At 47.1% G+C, this 14,721-nt stretch overlaps 1 protein-coding gene across 4 annotated transcripts in view; it reads left to right on the top strand.

The window, feature by feature from the left end:
• Positions 1–14,721, top strand: part of LOC147117766 (collagen alpha-6(VI) chain-like) — a 235,349-nt gene that overhangs the window by 1,262 nt on the left and 219,366 nt on the right. For 3 of the 4 annotated variants that reach the window (XM_085989028.1, XM_085989027.1, XM_085989025.1), the window contains exons 2-3: positions 544–640; positions 2,925–3,025. In XM_085989028.1, coding sequence (XP_085845154.1) covers positions 2,950–3,025 — 76 coding nt within the window. In that variant the 5' untranslated portion in view covers positions 544–640; positions 2,925–2,949. Of the gene's footprint in view, positions 1–191; positions 641–2,924; positions 3,026–14,721 lie in introns of those variants that run through there. The other variant, XM_085989026.1, reaches the window with a different exon arrangement.

Here is a 14,721-nt window from a genome sequence, read left to right on the forward strand (position 1 = left end):
CTGAATCGGTTTTATATTGATTTTTACTTCAATTACCTAAATTAAAAAATGTCCATAGGTATACAGATTTTTTTAGATTCTCTGCCCCGCACAGTCCAAAATTCTAAAATTCCTTTGATTTCGGGTACGTTTTTTCTCCCTGTGCTTTTGATTAAAGTGTTTATAACTTTACGCAGAGGGAAATATACCGTCTTGTGCTGTAAGCAAATCGAGTTTGTGTCTGAACACAAGCAATTGTTTGAAATTAATCTTTGCCTTACTCAACATTTAATCCGTTTCGCACCTTGCCTTATAAAACCATGTCGTTTTTTTGGAGAATCACTTGCCAGGGTAGATAAAAGGCGCTGCATGATTTTGTTTTTGCCTACGAAAAACGGTGCGTTTAATTGTTCCTTTTCTTCCGACAGTCAGCAGGGATTACGAGTGACAATGTAAAATTAGACAATTGCGGCAATCAGCTTTTGCGAATCCTTCTCCAATGGTTCGTTCTATTAAACTGGACATAGTGCATTCATTCAGAGAGTTGTCTTTTTGTGTGTGTAGTATTGCTCAGTTTCTGCCCGCGGCGATCGATCCACTGCAAACAGGGAGAACACGAGCTTCTTTCCAAGGGTGAAAGGTGTGGCGGGAGCGTTGAAAGGTTAGTAAACATCGTATTTGACGGAATCTAGCCCAAAACTTCGGAGAACTGCGAGACCGTGAACCTCGCCACCTTCAACAACTTTTGATTGTAAGGAGAGGCAGGGATCGGCTTTACTGAGACTGATAGTTTGAAACTGGTTTACTGGATCAGACCGGAGGGAACCTGCTTACACATTGTGTGATTAATGACAGTGTAGCTCAAACATATTTTCCAACGGAAGCAGCCAACATTAAAACATCTTTCGGAATGTTAAAATAATACAGTAGATTGGTTTAGAGAAAAAGACGCGCGTACATTTTTCCATAAATATGACTTGCAATGGATTATATTAAAGATATCCCACTGAAATTTGCAAATGAACTGACAAACATGGGGGGCGGCGTTGCATTTTCTGAGAATGGCAGTTGTATAGTTAAAGTAAAAGCTGACAATTTATGTAACACTTTTCACATCGAAATATCTCAATGCAGTTTATGCTAAAAAAAAAAGTCAGTTATTGTAATATAGACCAACGCGGCTTCATCTCGTTGCTATTCTTGGAACCTTACTGGCAATCATTGGCACCATTATTAGGACCAGCAATGTTCCACAGATAGCCATAAGATGAATGACCAGATGAACAACGCTTTGGTTTAATGTCTCACTGAAGGACAGAACTTCCTCATCACATTTTGACTGCATTTCAAAATCCATTAGCTGTTTGTGAGACGATAAGGCACTATATACATGCATGTTCTTTCTTTACTGCTTCAGCCCAGATTATCTACTCAAGTCGTGGCATGAGGCTTCAACCCATAACCTACTGATCAAGAGGGGAAATGCCTGTGTCTGCACCAAGCTTACTCTGTTACAGTCTTTTTTTGTAACAAGGCATCACAGCCAATTCAAACAAAATCATTACGGTCGTAAAAAAACTATAATTGCATATTTTGAAGATATTGTAGGAATATATAAGAAGGGATCATTTAAAATGCTGTGTGACTAGGCTAATTGGTCACTTTAGGACATCTGACTTTGGGTGCTGAGAAGGAATTTAACTTTTTAAAGAAAACTCCCCCAAGTCAGTTCCAACTGCACTATCAAACTCACAACTGTCTAGCTTTTGGCCTGCTGTTCACAATACGTTTGCAGCTATCGATCTACTCAATCACATTCTCGCCTCCACCTTTGATACCCTGGTCTTCAACAAAGGCCTTACTCTCTCCTACCCTAGTTGTTCCCCCTCGTTTGTTCCATTAAGTCCAAGGGGTTCAGACTTTAATGTATGTGGTGCACAGCTGGTTTAGCCATTTATTGCTAGATCTCCTCTGCCAAAACTGAAAAGATGACCCCTGGCTTTTTTTCTCCACTACCAACTGTCTCCTTAAACCCCTCTCCCCTGCCCCTTCCACCCTTGCCTCCAAAAACAAGTGCAACAAACACATGGACTAATTTGTCACTAAGATTGAGACAATCTGTTTAGCTGCCTCTGCCACATCCCTCCCTTCCCCTTGCCCACCAAACTAGGGCCCCCGCCCTGCCCTAGCCCTGAATTTGCATATTTCTCTCCTATCTACCCTCATGCATCTTTGCGCTCATCTCATCCATGAGACCTGCTTCTTGGTCTCTTGACTCTATTCCCACTAAACTGCTGGCCATCCAACGACCCTTCCAGGCTGACATTGTTCCCTCTCCTCAGGTACTGTCCCTCCCTTTCAAATCTCAAAGTCATCACCCCCTCCTCAAAAAAACCCTCCCTGCCCTTGCAAACTACCACCCTATCTCCAACCTCCCTTTCCTTTCAATAGTCCTTGAATGTGTTGTTGCCTCCCAAATCCGCACCTCTCTTTCCCGCAACTCCATGTTTAAACCTTTCAAATCAGGTTTCCGCCCTTGCCACAGCACTGAAACAGCCCTAATCAAAGTCATAAATTACATCCTCCAGTGGTGACCATGCCTGCAGCCATCTATGACCCACACTCTGAAATGACCTTCCTAAACCACTCTGCCTTTCCACCTCCCTCTCCTCATTTAAGACCCTGATTAAAACTAACCTCTTTGGCTAAGCTTTTCATCACCCCTCCTAATACCTCCTTCTTTGGTTCAGTGTTGATTTTTGTCTGATTATTCTTCTAGGAGGCATTTTGGTATGTTTTTCTATGTTAATAGCACTGTATAAATGTAAGTTGTTGCTGTAATGTGCCATTTAACTATGCCTAATTAGGTATTTGCGACTGAAAGCGCTCACTTTTTTAAGCTTGGAGAGGTGGTAAAAGATTTATAAAACATGTCTATTTTTCAGGAAAACATCTTGGAGCTCTCTCAACATGGGGTTGTTGGAGGTAGCTGCCGTATTATTCCTTCTAACTGCTAATATATATGTTACCAACTCTCAGCTAAATGGTATGTAAGTAATTGTATATGTATTTTATAAACACTTTTTTCTTTTAGCTATTTTCTATTTAATGAGCAAAGCATGCTTAGGTTTGACATATGTCTTTATTTTAACTGTCTGCATGTGATTAACAATCCAGAAAAATGCAGACATGTTTATTGAATTAGGCCTGTGACACTGAATTAATGTAACGCTACTAAATATTGCTGCACAAACAAACATCTTCAAGGAATACAAGCTTCATGTTTTGTCCGTGTATTTGAGTTGAGGAGCAAGGGTGGTGGGTTAAAGAGTCAGTGGCACACTCAAGTCCCATGGGTTAAGTGGGTGCAATAACTATCAAGCAGCAAAGACATTGAGCAGAGAATGCTCACACCTGGAACAAATCCCCCTATTTAGTAGACTATTTAAAGCACTTTCTTTGTATAAATATATTACTCAATGTAAATTTTTACTTTAGTCTAAGCATTTATAAACATTGGGACACCTTAATATTTCTCGTGCCTTTATGTGAAGTGGTTTATAATTCCTTCCAAATGAGTTTGTCTACCATTTTGATAAGGTAATTGTGGGCCAATACAACCTTTCATGTTAAGAATTTAACTTTGTAGCTACAGTAGTATAAATTTGTCACCCTTAATGGTCATATAAGAAAATAAACAAATCATATCGTTGTCAGCATGTGGCCTTATTGTCAGTGACTGGGACAAACTTCTTACTTCAGATTCTTCCTGAATTGTTAATCTTAAAATATATTTGTGTTCTGAGTGGCAATAAATCATGGAGACAGAAATCTAGACTAGACCTGTACAGAATACTAAAATATATCCTTCAGGTAAAACTGACTGAGTTAATTCTACGAATGAACACAGTAGATGAAAGTACTCCCAACCCCAGTGCATGCCAAAATAAAATATATCAATCAGAGATACACACATGATATGAAGGATTTGTTTCTTCAAAAAATCAAACAAAAGAAAAGTTTCAGGAAATCTTGCATTGTCATTGTAATGCAATTATTATATTTGTATTAATTTTCCTTCTCATTTTAGCCTTTTAAATTAAAATTATTTTCTCAATCAGTCCTTTTTTGTGAGAAAGGAAGACTTTCAGTTATATAGCTTCTTTCAGATCCTCAGGATGTCCAAAGCTCTTCACACTCAATGAAGTACTTTTGAAATGCAGTCAGTGACTACTGCTTGCTATTTTATTTTAAAGGACGCTGAGGATAATTTTCAATGTACAGGAAACTTTCTGGTATCCGGCACGGACGGGACCGACCTGGTGCCGGTCCATCAACAATGCCGGATAACCGAATGCTATAGTAAAAGATACGGAGCTCAGAGCTCCGTATAAAGCAACAAACCCTGTGCTTTAAAACAATCGGCACAAGTTGCAAGCATCTCTGTAGCTTAGCAACAGCTTCAGCTACACGCTTGCACAGCCACAAATGGAGTAAAAAAAGTAACTAAAAGTAAAAAAAGTTATCTGAACCGACTCCTGAATTTTGCCGGTGGATAGAGCGTTCCGGTTATTTAGTGGACGGTTAATCGAAAGTTTCCTGTAGTTGCTGAGCGGTGACCTGGCGACAACGTTGAAAATGTCCCTCATTGTGTTTATAGTGTTGTGTTTGTCAAAGGGGAATTCAGTGATCCAGTCAGTAACACAGTAACGTTATATTGATAATTGCCTCTGTTGCTTCAAATGAATCATTTTGATCTTAACTTTATTAACAACTAGGGAAAACAGTGCAAAACCAAGTGGTAAAAAGTCATACTGCAGCCAGTATAGGGTTTACTGTAGCTGCAAATTTCCCATCCCCCTCAACCAACATTGGAATTTTTATTGTGGGAACTGAGCTTTCCTGAAACTTCTCCCAATAGAATTACACCACAACTTTAAAGCTGCAATACTTGATAAATATTTTCTATTTTTGTGAAGTTATGACCTCTCTATTTTCCTTGGGTGTCCCCAGGACACAGCACCCGGAGTAAAGAATGTGGCTATGTGGGAACCTGCTGCCAGGCCTCATAATGCCATTCTAAACTAGTCCTGCAACAGCGGCCTACTGAGGACTTTCCTTCCAGCTGTTGTTCTTCTCCAATGGTGGGAGAGCTAGCCTCCTCTGATGCTTTTTCACAGCAGTACAAGTGACATTGGAAACTCAGTAGAGCAAGTATTAAGCTCTACCTTACCACCACCTCTCTTGACCCCTCCACTGTCTCTAAATTGTCTGACTGCTTGTCCGACATCCAGTACTGAATGAGCAATAATTTTCTCCAACTAAATATTGGGAAGATCGAAGCCATTGGTTGGAATTTTCTGGGGTCCGTGCGGGCGCGATCGTTGGCGGTTTAGGTGGGAAATTTGAAAAAAGTCAGAACAGGTCAGGAAATCGCCGTCATCCCACCCTCGGGCGTGTTTGCCGGTGTGGCATTGACCCGACCGGCGGAGGTGGATGAGCTAATTGAAATCATTATAAGCTTGTTGTCAGACACTTATGAGCCCTTCCCCACTACATTTCAAATTTCCCTGCATGGCCACGGGATTCATGCAGCTGCAGAACCACGCCTGTCAACCTGAGGTGTGAGTTGAGTAGCCACTGCTCCAGCTGATTACTTGACAGCATCAATCAAATCTATATATATAAATCGGTACTTCTGTCTGTCATTCTGTCATTCTGTCTGTCATCGCGTGTGCGTCTGTCGGGCTATGCGCTCGAAAGTTACAGGGCGTACCTACGCGCACGTTACCTCCAAAGAAAGCTTATGCTTCCGAGACGGTTTTAAGCGTATTTACGTTTCGGCCGGGCTAAAATTGCACCCGCGGTATCCCAAAAACCTTCAACGTTCCGCTCATTAGCGACAGAGTGACCTCGAGGTCGACCAATCATACGGCGGCTTGCTGCCGCGTGCGGCCGGGCCCTCCTACGGTCGAGTGACGGGACGATTGACCAATCCTACGCTTTGGTGACCTGACGGTCGACCAATCGGTGCGTGTGTGGGCGGGCCTTATCGTTCTGAACCGAGGTGAGTCGCCGCCATCTTGCTTCCGTTCTTTTTCCTGCTTTCTGCGTCTTTCTTTTCAAATATACATTTCCAGCAAAATAAAATTGAATTTATTAAATTGTTTTAAAAAAAACTTCATTCATTTTTAAATATTTTTTCTAACCTCAACATTCTTTTTGCTACCTTTCCCCGTTTTTTTGTTAGGCCCTGAAAGCCTGGGCCTTTCTTGCCCAGCCAGGCCCGAGCTATGGCTTCTGCTAAGCTCCTCACCACCCCCCCCACCCCCACGCGTCATGTTACCCGGGGCAACGGCGTCAGCCACGAGGGTCAGGGTGCGCGCACAGCAGGAGCAGGTGAGACGCGGCGTCTCTGTTCCACGCTCGGCTCGGCCGGGGGGGGGGGCGGGGCTTGGCCGCCGGACGTCTCTCAGAGCCGCAATTGGCCTCGGCCGGGGGGGGGGCGGGGCTCGGCCGCCTGCCGTCTCTCAGAGCCGCAATCGGGCTCGGCCGGGGGGGGGGTGGCGGGGCTCGGCCGCCTGCCGTCTCTCAGAGCCGCAATCGGGCTCGGCCGGGGGGGGGGGGCGGGGCTCGGAGAGCGGGGCTCTCGGCCGGGGGGGGCGGGGCTTGGAGAGCGGGGCTCTCGGCCTGGGCCCCCCCCGCCCCTTCCCCCCCCTTCCGCCGCCGCCCCCCCTTTCCCCCCCTTCCTCTTCCCGCCCCCGCTTCCCCTTCCCGCCCCTTCTCCCCCCCCGCCCCTTGCCCCCCCTTCCCCCCTCCCTTCCCCCCCGCCCCTTCCCCCCTCCCTTCCCCCCACCCCTCCCCCCCCCTTCCCCCCGCCCCTTTCCCCCCCTCCCTTTCCTCCCTCCCTTCCCCCCCGCCCCCCCTTCTACCCCCCCGCTCCTTCCCCCCTTCCCCCCCTTCCCCCCCTCCCCTCCCCCCTCCCCTCCCCCCTCCCTTTCCCCCCCTCCCTTTCCCCCCCTCCCTTTCCCCCCCTCCCTTTCCCCCCCTCCCTTTCCCCCCTCCCTTTCCCCCCCTCCCCTTCCCCGCGCCCTCCCTTCCCCCCCCGCTCTCTTCCCCCCACCCGCTCTCTCTCTTCCCCCACCCGCTCTCTCTCTTCCCCCCAGTCGCTCTCTCTCTTCCCCCCAGTCGCTCTCTCTCTTCCCCCCCAGTCGCGCTCTCTCTCTCTCTTCTCCGCCCCCCCCCCCGCAGTTGCTCTCTCTCTCTCTCTTCCAACAACAACATGCCCTCGAAAAAGCCTCGGCACCGCCGGGCACTTCAGCTAGTGTATTATAAAAGGTCTGACCTCACAGCTGATCACTTTCCTCAGGCAGAAGCTATTGCTGACTACATTGCCAGCACAGATTTAACTTTCTGCAGGCTGCAGGTGTTTCCAGCAGAGTCTCCTTCCACTGTCACCACATTGGAAGAACCTCTCTCACCATTGACAGATTGATTCTGTCAACTGTACTTGACCTGCCATCTATTCCATCAGCATGGGTGCCGTTTATACTGTCTCACCTTGGCCCTCAGAATCTGACCACGATGAGCCCCAACACCAGCAGCACCAGGCACACCAGCAGCACCAACAACACCACCACCAAACTTCTCCGCAACCACCTGATGTTGCACAGGACAGAGGGCATCAGCACCCGAGCACATTGCTGCCTGGGAGGCCAGGGATAGCTTCATCATGGCCAGATTTACTTAACTTTATGCTGTACACCTATATGGCTGCCACATGCTGCGCCAGGTTGGCACCACCCCCACAGCAACAGCATAAACCATCCCCACAATGACCAATCCATTCACCATTGGTGGAGGTACCGTTATGTCTCACCATTCATTGCAACTCACTAAGCCACTTCCAAAGGTGCACACAAATGTGTCCAAGACTGGAAAGTGGTGAAAATAAAGATTTTAATGATTGACAATACATTAACAGAAACTTGCCATTAACATTGACTAAAACACCCAAGTGGCTACCTTTGTGAATCTACTTGTGTGTCATCTTTCTCTTCCACATGCTCCTATGAGGTGCTACCCCTGTGGCTTCAGCAGAGGTAGCTGCAGCCTGCTCACTTCCCTGCTGTGACTGCTTAGACACTCTTGGCGGACGTCCTCTGGGTTTTGGAGCCTGTGATGGCCCTGCCAAAGTCTGTTCCTTCTACGATTGCAGGGGCAGACCCAGCAATCGCGATCCGAGGAGCCATCTGGGGCTCTGACTGAGGGGGTTGCAATGGGGGAGAAGTGTAAGCACTTCCCTCTCCCCTCTCATGGGCCACCCACACTTCCCTGCTAGCAAGGAGCTGGAGAATACCTTGCTGCACATCAGTGGGGCCATGAGGGCCCATGTCTATGCTGACAGCCCTCCTAGACAGGAGGCCTATGAGCCTCTGGCACCTATTCACCATAGATAGCCATCTATTCTCCATAGACAGCATGTGCTCCTGTGAGTGGTGCATTAGCTGCTCCATGCAGGTGGCCATCCTATCCATGGAAGAGCCTACAGTCACCATCGCCTGCGACACAGTGGTGCTCATGTTGGAGATGGACTCCTTCATTCTCTGAACATTTGCAGAAATTGCACTGACAAAACCTGTCAGATTCTCTGGCACTTCTTGCTGCACCTCCAGGATTACCCTCTTTCTGGATGGCCCCCGAGGCTCAGCGTCTGCATGCAGCTGATCAGAGCTGGGAGTGTCCTGTGCCCTCCAGCGAGGTATCTCCACTGCTGTCTCTATCTCCACCATCTGCTCTTGCTCACTTGTGACTCGTTACGGACCCGGTGACAACACTACTCTATTTTGCGTTGGACCCATCGAGGTGTGCATCCCTGCGCTGGCGCATGGTTGTACCGCCTTTTTTGTTTTATTTTTATGCCAGACAGTGACAAACAAATTCTGTAGTTCATCCATGCGATCTTTAAATGTTTGCCATTGCCTATCCACCGTCAACCCTTTAAGTTGTGCACTCTCTTTTCTGCAAGGAAGGAAAGAAGAGAAGGTTAAGTGAGAGTGATGGAATGAGTGTAAGGAATGGATGGGTTACATCTTTAGAGGGAGACTATGATGGATTGAGGTGGCAATGCCAAGTGGCCTCCTTGTGTGTTAGTTGGTATGGTTGCATTAGGATGAGGTTGAGTGTGAGGGGTGGCTAGTAAGATGGGGATGTGATAATGTAGATAGAGAGAGAGGGATGTGTGGTCATGCAAGGTATGTTGTGTTGGTGTAAGGATGTGCAGAATTAGGGTTGGGAAGGCAGAGTGATGGGGATGTGATGAGAGGCACAGCAGGATGAAGTTGAGTGTGACTTTCTATTCACCTTTGCTGATCTAATGAGATCATTGAAATGTTTGCAGCACTGTACCCAGGTCCTCCTGAACACATCCCTGCTGTTGACTTGCTCTGCAATTTGAAGCCAGACTCTCTTTGTCTCCTGGGGAGATCTCTTCCGCCCATTGGAAGAGAAGAGGACCTTCCTTGGTGCTCTGACTCCCTCCACAAGGATATGGAGGGAGTCAGCAGAGATCCTGGGTGCAGCCCTCTGCCTCTGTGCAGCCATCTCTCCAACTATTTGGAGCAATGAAAACCTCCAGTGTGCTGCCTGCACACTCCGAGATGAATCGTCCAATGCAATGTGGGCATGGCTCCTTTAAACATACCGGCTGAAAACGAGTCATCGATGATGTCATCAGACCCACACCATTTAATTGGGCCGGGTAACATGCAGGGTGGGCTTAATAGGCCCCATTATCGCAAAGTTGTTTTCTGCAGCAAGCTGGAAGCAGCAACAGGGTCGCGACCCGCCACATCGACCACCCGCACCCGACCCACCCAGGTACAGAAAATTCCGGCCATTGTTTTCGGTCCCCACCGCAAATCTGTTCCCTAGTCACCTGCTCTATCCCTCTCCCTGTCAACTGTCTGAGGCTGAACCTGACTGTTCACAACCTTGGTGTCGTATTTGACCCCAAGTTGAGCTTTCGACCACCTATCCACGCCATCACTAAGACCGCCTATTTCCACCTCCATAATGTCACCCGACTCTGCCCCTGCCTCAGCTCATCTGCTGCTGAAACCCTCATCCATGCCTTTGTTATCTCTAGACTTGAATATTCCAACACACTCCTGGTCGGCCTCCCATCTTCCACCCTCCATAAGCTTGAGGTTATTCAGAACTCTGCTGCCCATGTCCTAACTTGCACCAAGTCCTGTTCACCCATCACCCCTGTGCTCGATGAACTACATTGGCTCCCTGTTGAACAACGCCTCGATTTTAAAATTCCCTTCCTTGTTTTCAAATCCCTCCATGGCCTCGATCTTCCCCATCTCTATTATCTCCTTCAGCCCCACAACCCCCTAAGATATCTGCACTTCTCCAATTCTGGCCTCTTGCACATTCCCGATTTTAATTGCTCCACTATAAGCGGCCGTGCCTTCAGCTGCCTCGGTCCTAAGATCTGGAATTCCCTCCCTAAACCTCTCACCCTCTCTACCTCTCTCTCTTCCTTTAAGACGCTCCTTAAAACCTACCTCTTCATCTGCCCTGATATCTTCTGATGTGGCTCGGTGTCAAATTCTGTCTGATTCCGCTCCTGTGAAGCTCCTTGGGACGTTTTACTACGTTAAAGGCGCTATATAAATACAGGTTGTTGTTGTTGTGTCCCCTTCCAAAGCCCAGTGCTGTCGCATTGGTTTTTGATATTTCAATGTGCTGGGTTACAGTGCCAAATTCCTTCTTATTGTGACTAATTAGTTCATTAACTGTTCAAACTGATGAATTTAATACTTTGAAATTGTAAGAATCTATGATAAAATTTGTTAATCACAAAAAAGATTTCCATCATGGATATTTTTATTTGTAATCTGACTTAGTACCTTAGTTACACGATTTAGTACCTAGATTTGAAATGTGTTATGGTAAGGTATTTGTATGTTTAGGCCCCAATATTAGCTCGGAGATGGGGAGGGAGCATGGAGGCTGTTTTGAGGCTGGATTTTGTCAGCCCCGAGGAGGCGGGTATGGAGGCGGGACTGCCGGTAAAGTTGCCGAATTTGGGGGATTCGACGTCATTACAACAGCAAATTCTGGGCAAATAGATTCCATCTGGCTACTGAGTTTCCAAATGTGCAGAGTCCTGGTGACACGTGAAATGCAATGGCTAAAAGAATTTTGCATACAAACTGTTCAATTGTCACTAGTTAAACAGATAGCAAAGCACAAAACTGAGATCCAACTGAGATTAAATCAGTAGAAGAATATAAAGAGAACACTGTGCTTTTTATGAATTCTTGTGCTCATCAAGGTGCGGGATGTTACGCTGTGAACAATTTCAAATTTCAGACACCCGGGTGGGAATTTTAACTCCCGGATGGGAAAGCGGGAATGAGGGTGAGACGGGGGTACAGGGGCGGTCATAGAAACATAGAAAAATAGGAGCAGGAGTAGGCCATTCGGCCCTTCGAGCCTGCTCCTCCATTCAATAAGATCATGGCTGATCCTCTATCTCAATACCATATTCCTGCTCTCTCCCCATACCCCTTGATGCCTTTTGTGTCTAGAAATCTATCTATTTCCTTCTTAAATATATTCAGTGAATTGGCCTCCACAGCCTTCTGTGGTAGAGAATTCCACAGGTTCACCACCCTCTGAGTGAAGACATTTCTCCTCATCTCAGTCCTAAATGTCCTACCCTGTATCCTGAGACTGTGACCCCTTGTTCTAGCTCCCCCAGCCAGGGGAAACATCTTCCCTGCATCCAGTCTGTCTAGCCCGGTCAGAATTTTATACGTTTCCACGAGATCTCCTCTCATTCTTCTAAACTCTAGTGAATACAGGCCTAGTCGACCCAATCTCTCCTCATTCGACAGTCCTGCCATCCCAGGAATCAGTCTGGTGAACCTTCGCTGCACTCCCTCTATGGCAAGTATATCCTTTCTTAGGTAAGGAGACCAAAACTGCACACAGTACTCCAGGTGTGGTCTCACCAAGGCCCTGTATAACTGTAGTAAGACATCCTTGCTCCTGTACTCAAATCCTCTTGCAATGAAGGCCAACATACCATTTGCCTTCCTAACTGCTTGCTGCACCTGCGTGTTTGCATTCAATGACTGGTGTACAAGGACACCCAAGTCCCTTTGTACATCAACATTTCCCAATCTATCACCATTTAAATAATACTCTGCCTTTCTGTTTTTCCTACCGAAGTGGATAACTTCACATTTATCCACGTTATACTGCATCTGAATGTATTTGCCGACTCACTCAACTTGTCTAAATCGCCTTGAAACCTCTTTGCATTCTCCTCACAACTCACAATCCCACCTCGTTTCATGTCATCAGGAAACTTGGAAATATTACATTTGGTTCTCTCATCCAAATCATTGATATATATTGTGAATAGCTGGGGCCCAAGCACTGATCCCTGCTGTACCCCACTAGTCACCGCCTGCCACCCCAAAAAAGCCCCATTTATTCCTACTCTCTGTTTCCTGTCTGTTAACCAATTCTCAATCCATGCCAGTATATTACCCCTAATCCCATGTGCTTTAATTTTGCACACCAACCTCTTATGTGGGACTTTATCAAAGGTCTTCTGAAAAACCAAATACACCACATCCACTGGTTTCTCTTATCTATTCTACCAGTTACATCCTCAAAAAACTCCCATAGGTTTGTCAAACATGATTTCCCTTTCATAAATCCATGTTGACTTTGTCTAATCACGTTGATATTTTCTAAGTGTCCTGTTATCACATCCTTTATAATAGACTCTAGCATTTTCTCTACTACACTGTACTGATGTTAGGCTAACCGGTCTGTAGTTCCCTGTTTTCTCTCTCCCTCCTTTTTTAAATACAGGTAGACTACCCTTTATCCGGACTTCCGAAAACCGAAACCCTCTAAAAACCGAAGGTTTTTTCGGTCAGCGTAAGTCATGCGCACGACATGACCAGAGTGGCGCACGACTTACAGGCCTAGCCGGATAAGGGATAGTGTAGCATTTTTCCGCACTTCTGAAAACCGAAATCGCTCAGCATAAGTGTACCAGCCTTTATCCACACATCCGAAACCAGAAAACCTCTGAAAGCCGAAAGTGGCGCAAAGCATGACTTCTGAAAACCGAAATCGCTCAGCGTAAGTCGTGCGCACGACCCCGACCCCCGCTGACCCCGACCCCCCGGCCGAACCCGACCCCCGCCGACCCCGACCCCCACCGACCCCTGACCCCCACGACCCCCGACCCCCCCGCCGACCCCCACCCCTGCCGACCCCCACCCCCGCCCCATTTCGGATAAGAGATAGTGTACCAGCCTTTATCCGCACATCCGAAACCAGAAAACCTCTGAAAGCCGAAAGTGGCGCAAAGCATGACCCGACGCTGCACGACCACGACCCCCGCCGACCCACCGCCGACCCCCACCCTTGCCGACCCCCACCCCCGACCCCCCCCGACCACGACCCCCCGCTGACCCCCACCCCCCCCCGCTGACCCCCACTCCCCCGCCGACCCCGACCCCCCGCCGACCCCCACCCTTTCGGATAAGGGATAGTGCATCCTTTATCCGCACTCCCGCAAACCGAATTACTCTGAAAACTGAAGTGTTTTTGCGCACCTTCCGAAATCCGAAATTTTCCTAAAACCGAAACACGGCCGGTCCCGTGGTTTTCGGATAAAGGATAGTCTACCTGTAGTAGGGTTACATTTGCCACCCTCCAATCTGCAGGAACTGTTTCATAATCTATAGAATTTTGGAAGATGACAACCAATGCATCCACTATTTCCATGGCTACCTCTTTTAGTACTCCGGGATGCAGATTACCCTGGGGATTTATCGGCTTTCAGTCCCATTAATTTCTTCAGCATTATTTTTTTACTAATACTAATTTCCTTTAATTCCTCCTTCTCACAGGACCCTTGCTTCCCTAGTATTTCTGGGAAGTTACTTGTGTCCTCTTCCGGGAAGCCAGAACCAAAGTATTTGTTTAATTGCCCTGCCATTTCCTTGTTCCCCATTATAAATGCTCCCGTTTCTGATTGTAAGGGACCAACATTTGTCTTCACTAATCTTTTTCTTTTTACATACTTGTAGAAGCTTTTACAGTCTGCTTTTATGTTCCTTGCAAGTTTACTCTCATACTCTATTTTTCTCCTCTTAATCAATCTCTTGGTCCTTTTTTGCTGAATTCTAAACTGCTCCCAATCCTCAGGCTTGCTGCTTTTTCTGGCAACTTTATATGACTCCTTTTGGATCTAATTTCTTTTGTTAGCCATGGTTGGGCCACTTTTCCTTTTGTGGGTTGGGGTCCGGACAAGTGGAGGCCTACACTTTCCATGTGGGGCCTGGAAGAGCACTCCTGCTCCTCCTGGCCCCATAAAGAACAGTTTGAAACTTACCTGCAAAGGCCTCTTCCATCTTCAGATGAGGTGTTTGCTGTTGGGGTGGCCACTGCGGGGACACCTCTGACTTTCTGGTTAAGGTGGAATTGGGGTCCTATTAACATATTCAGACACTAATTTGCATAAATGTATGAGTTTCCCACCTGACTCAGCTGTGCCACTCATATGCCTGCAAAATCAGACACGTTAAAATTAAGATGGAGTGGAAACAGTGGGTAGTCCCACTCCATTTTAACTGCCCACCTGCTAGTTTCTGCTGAGCAGGGGGGCGGGGTTAACATTCCCACCCGTGTCCGCAC

This window comes from Somniosus microcephalus, chromosome 5, assembly GCF_052327205.1.
Source record: "Somniosus microcephalus isolate GS21.2 chromosome 5, FLI_Smic_1.0, whole genome shotgun sequence".
Lineage (NCBI taxonomy): Eukaryota > Metazoa > Chordata > Chondrichthyes > Squaliformes > Somniosidae > Somniosus > Somniosus microcephalus.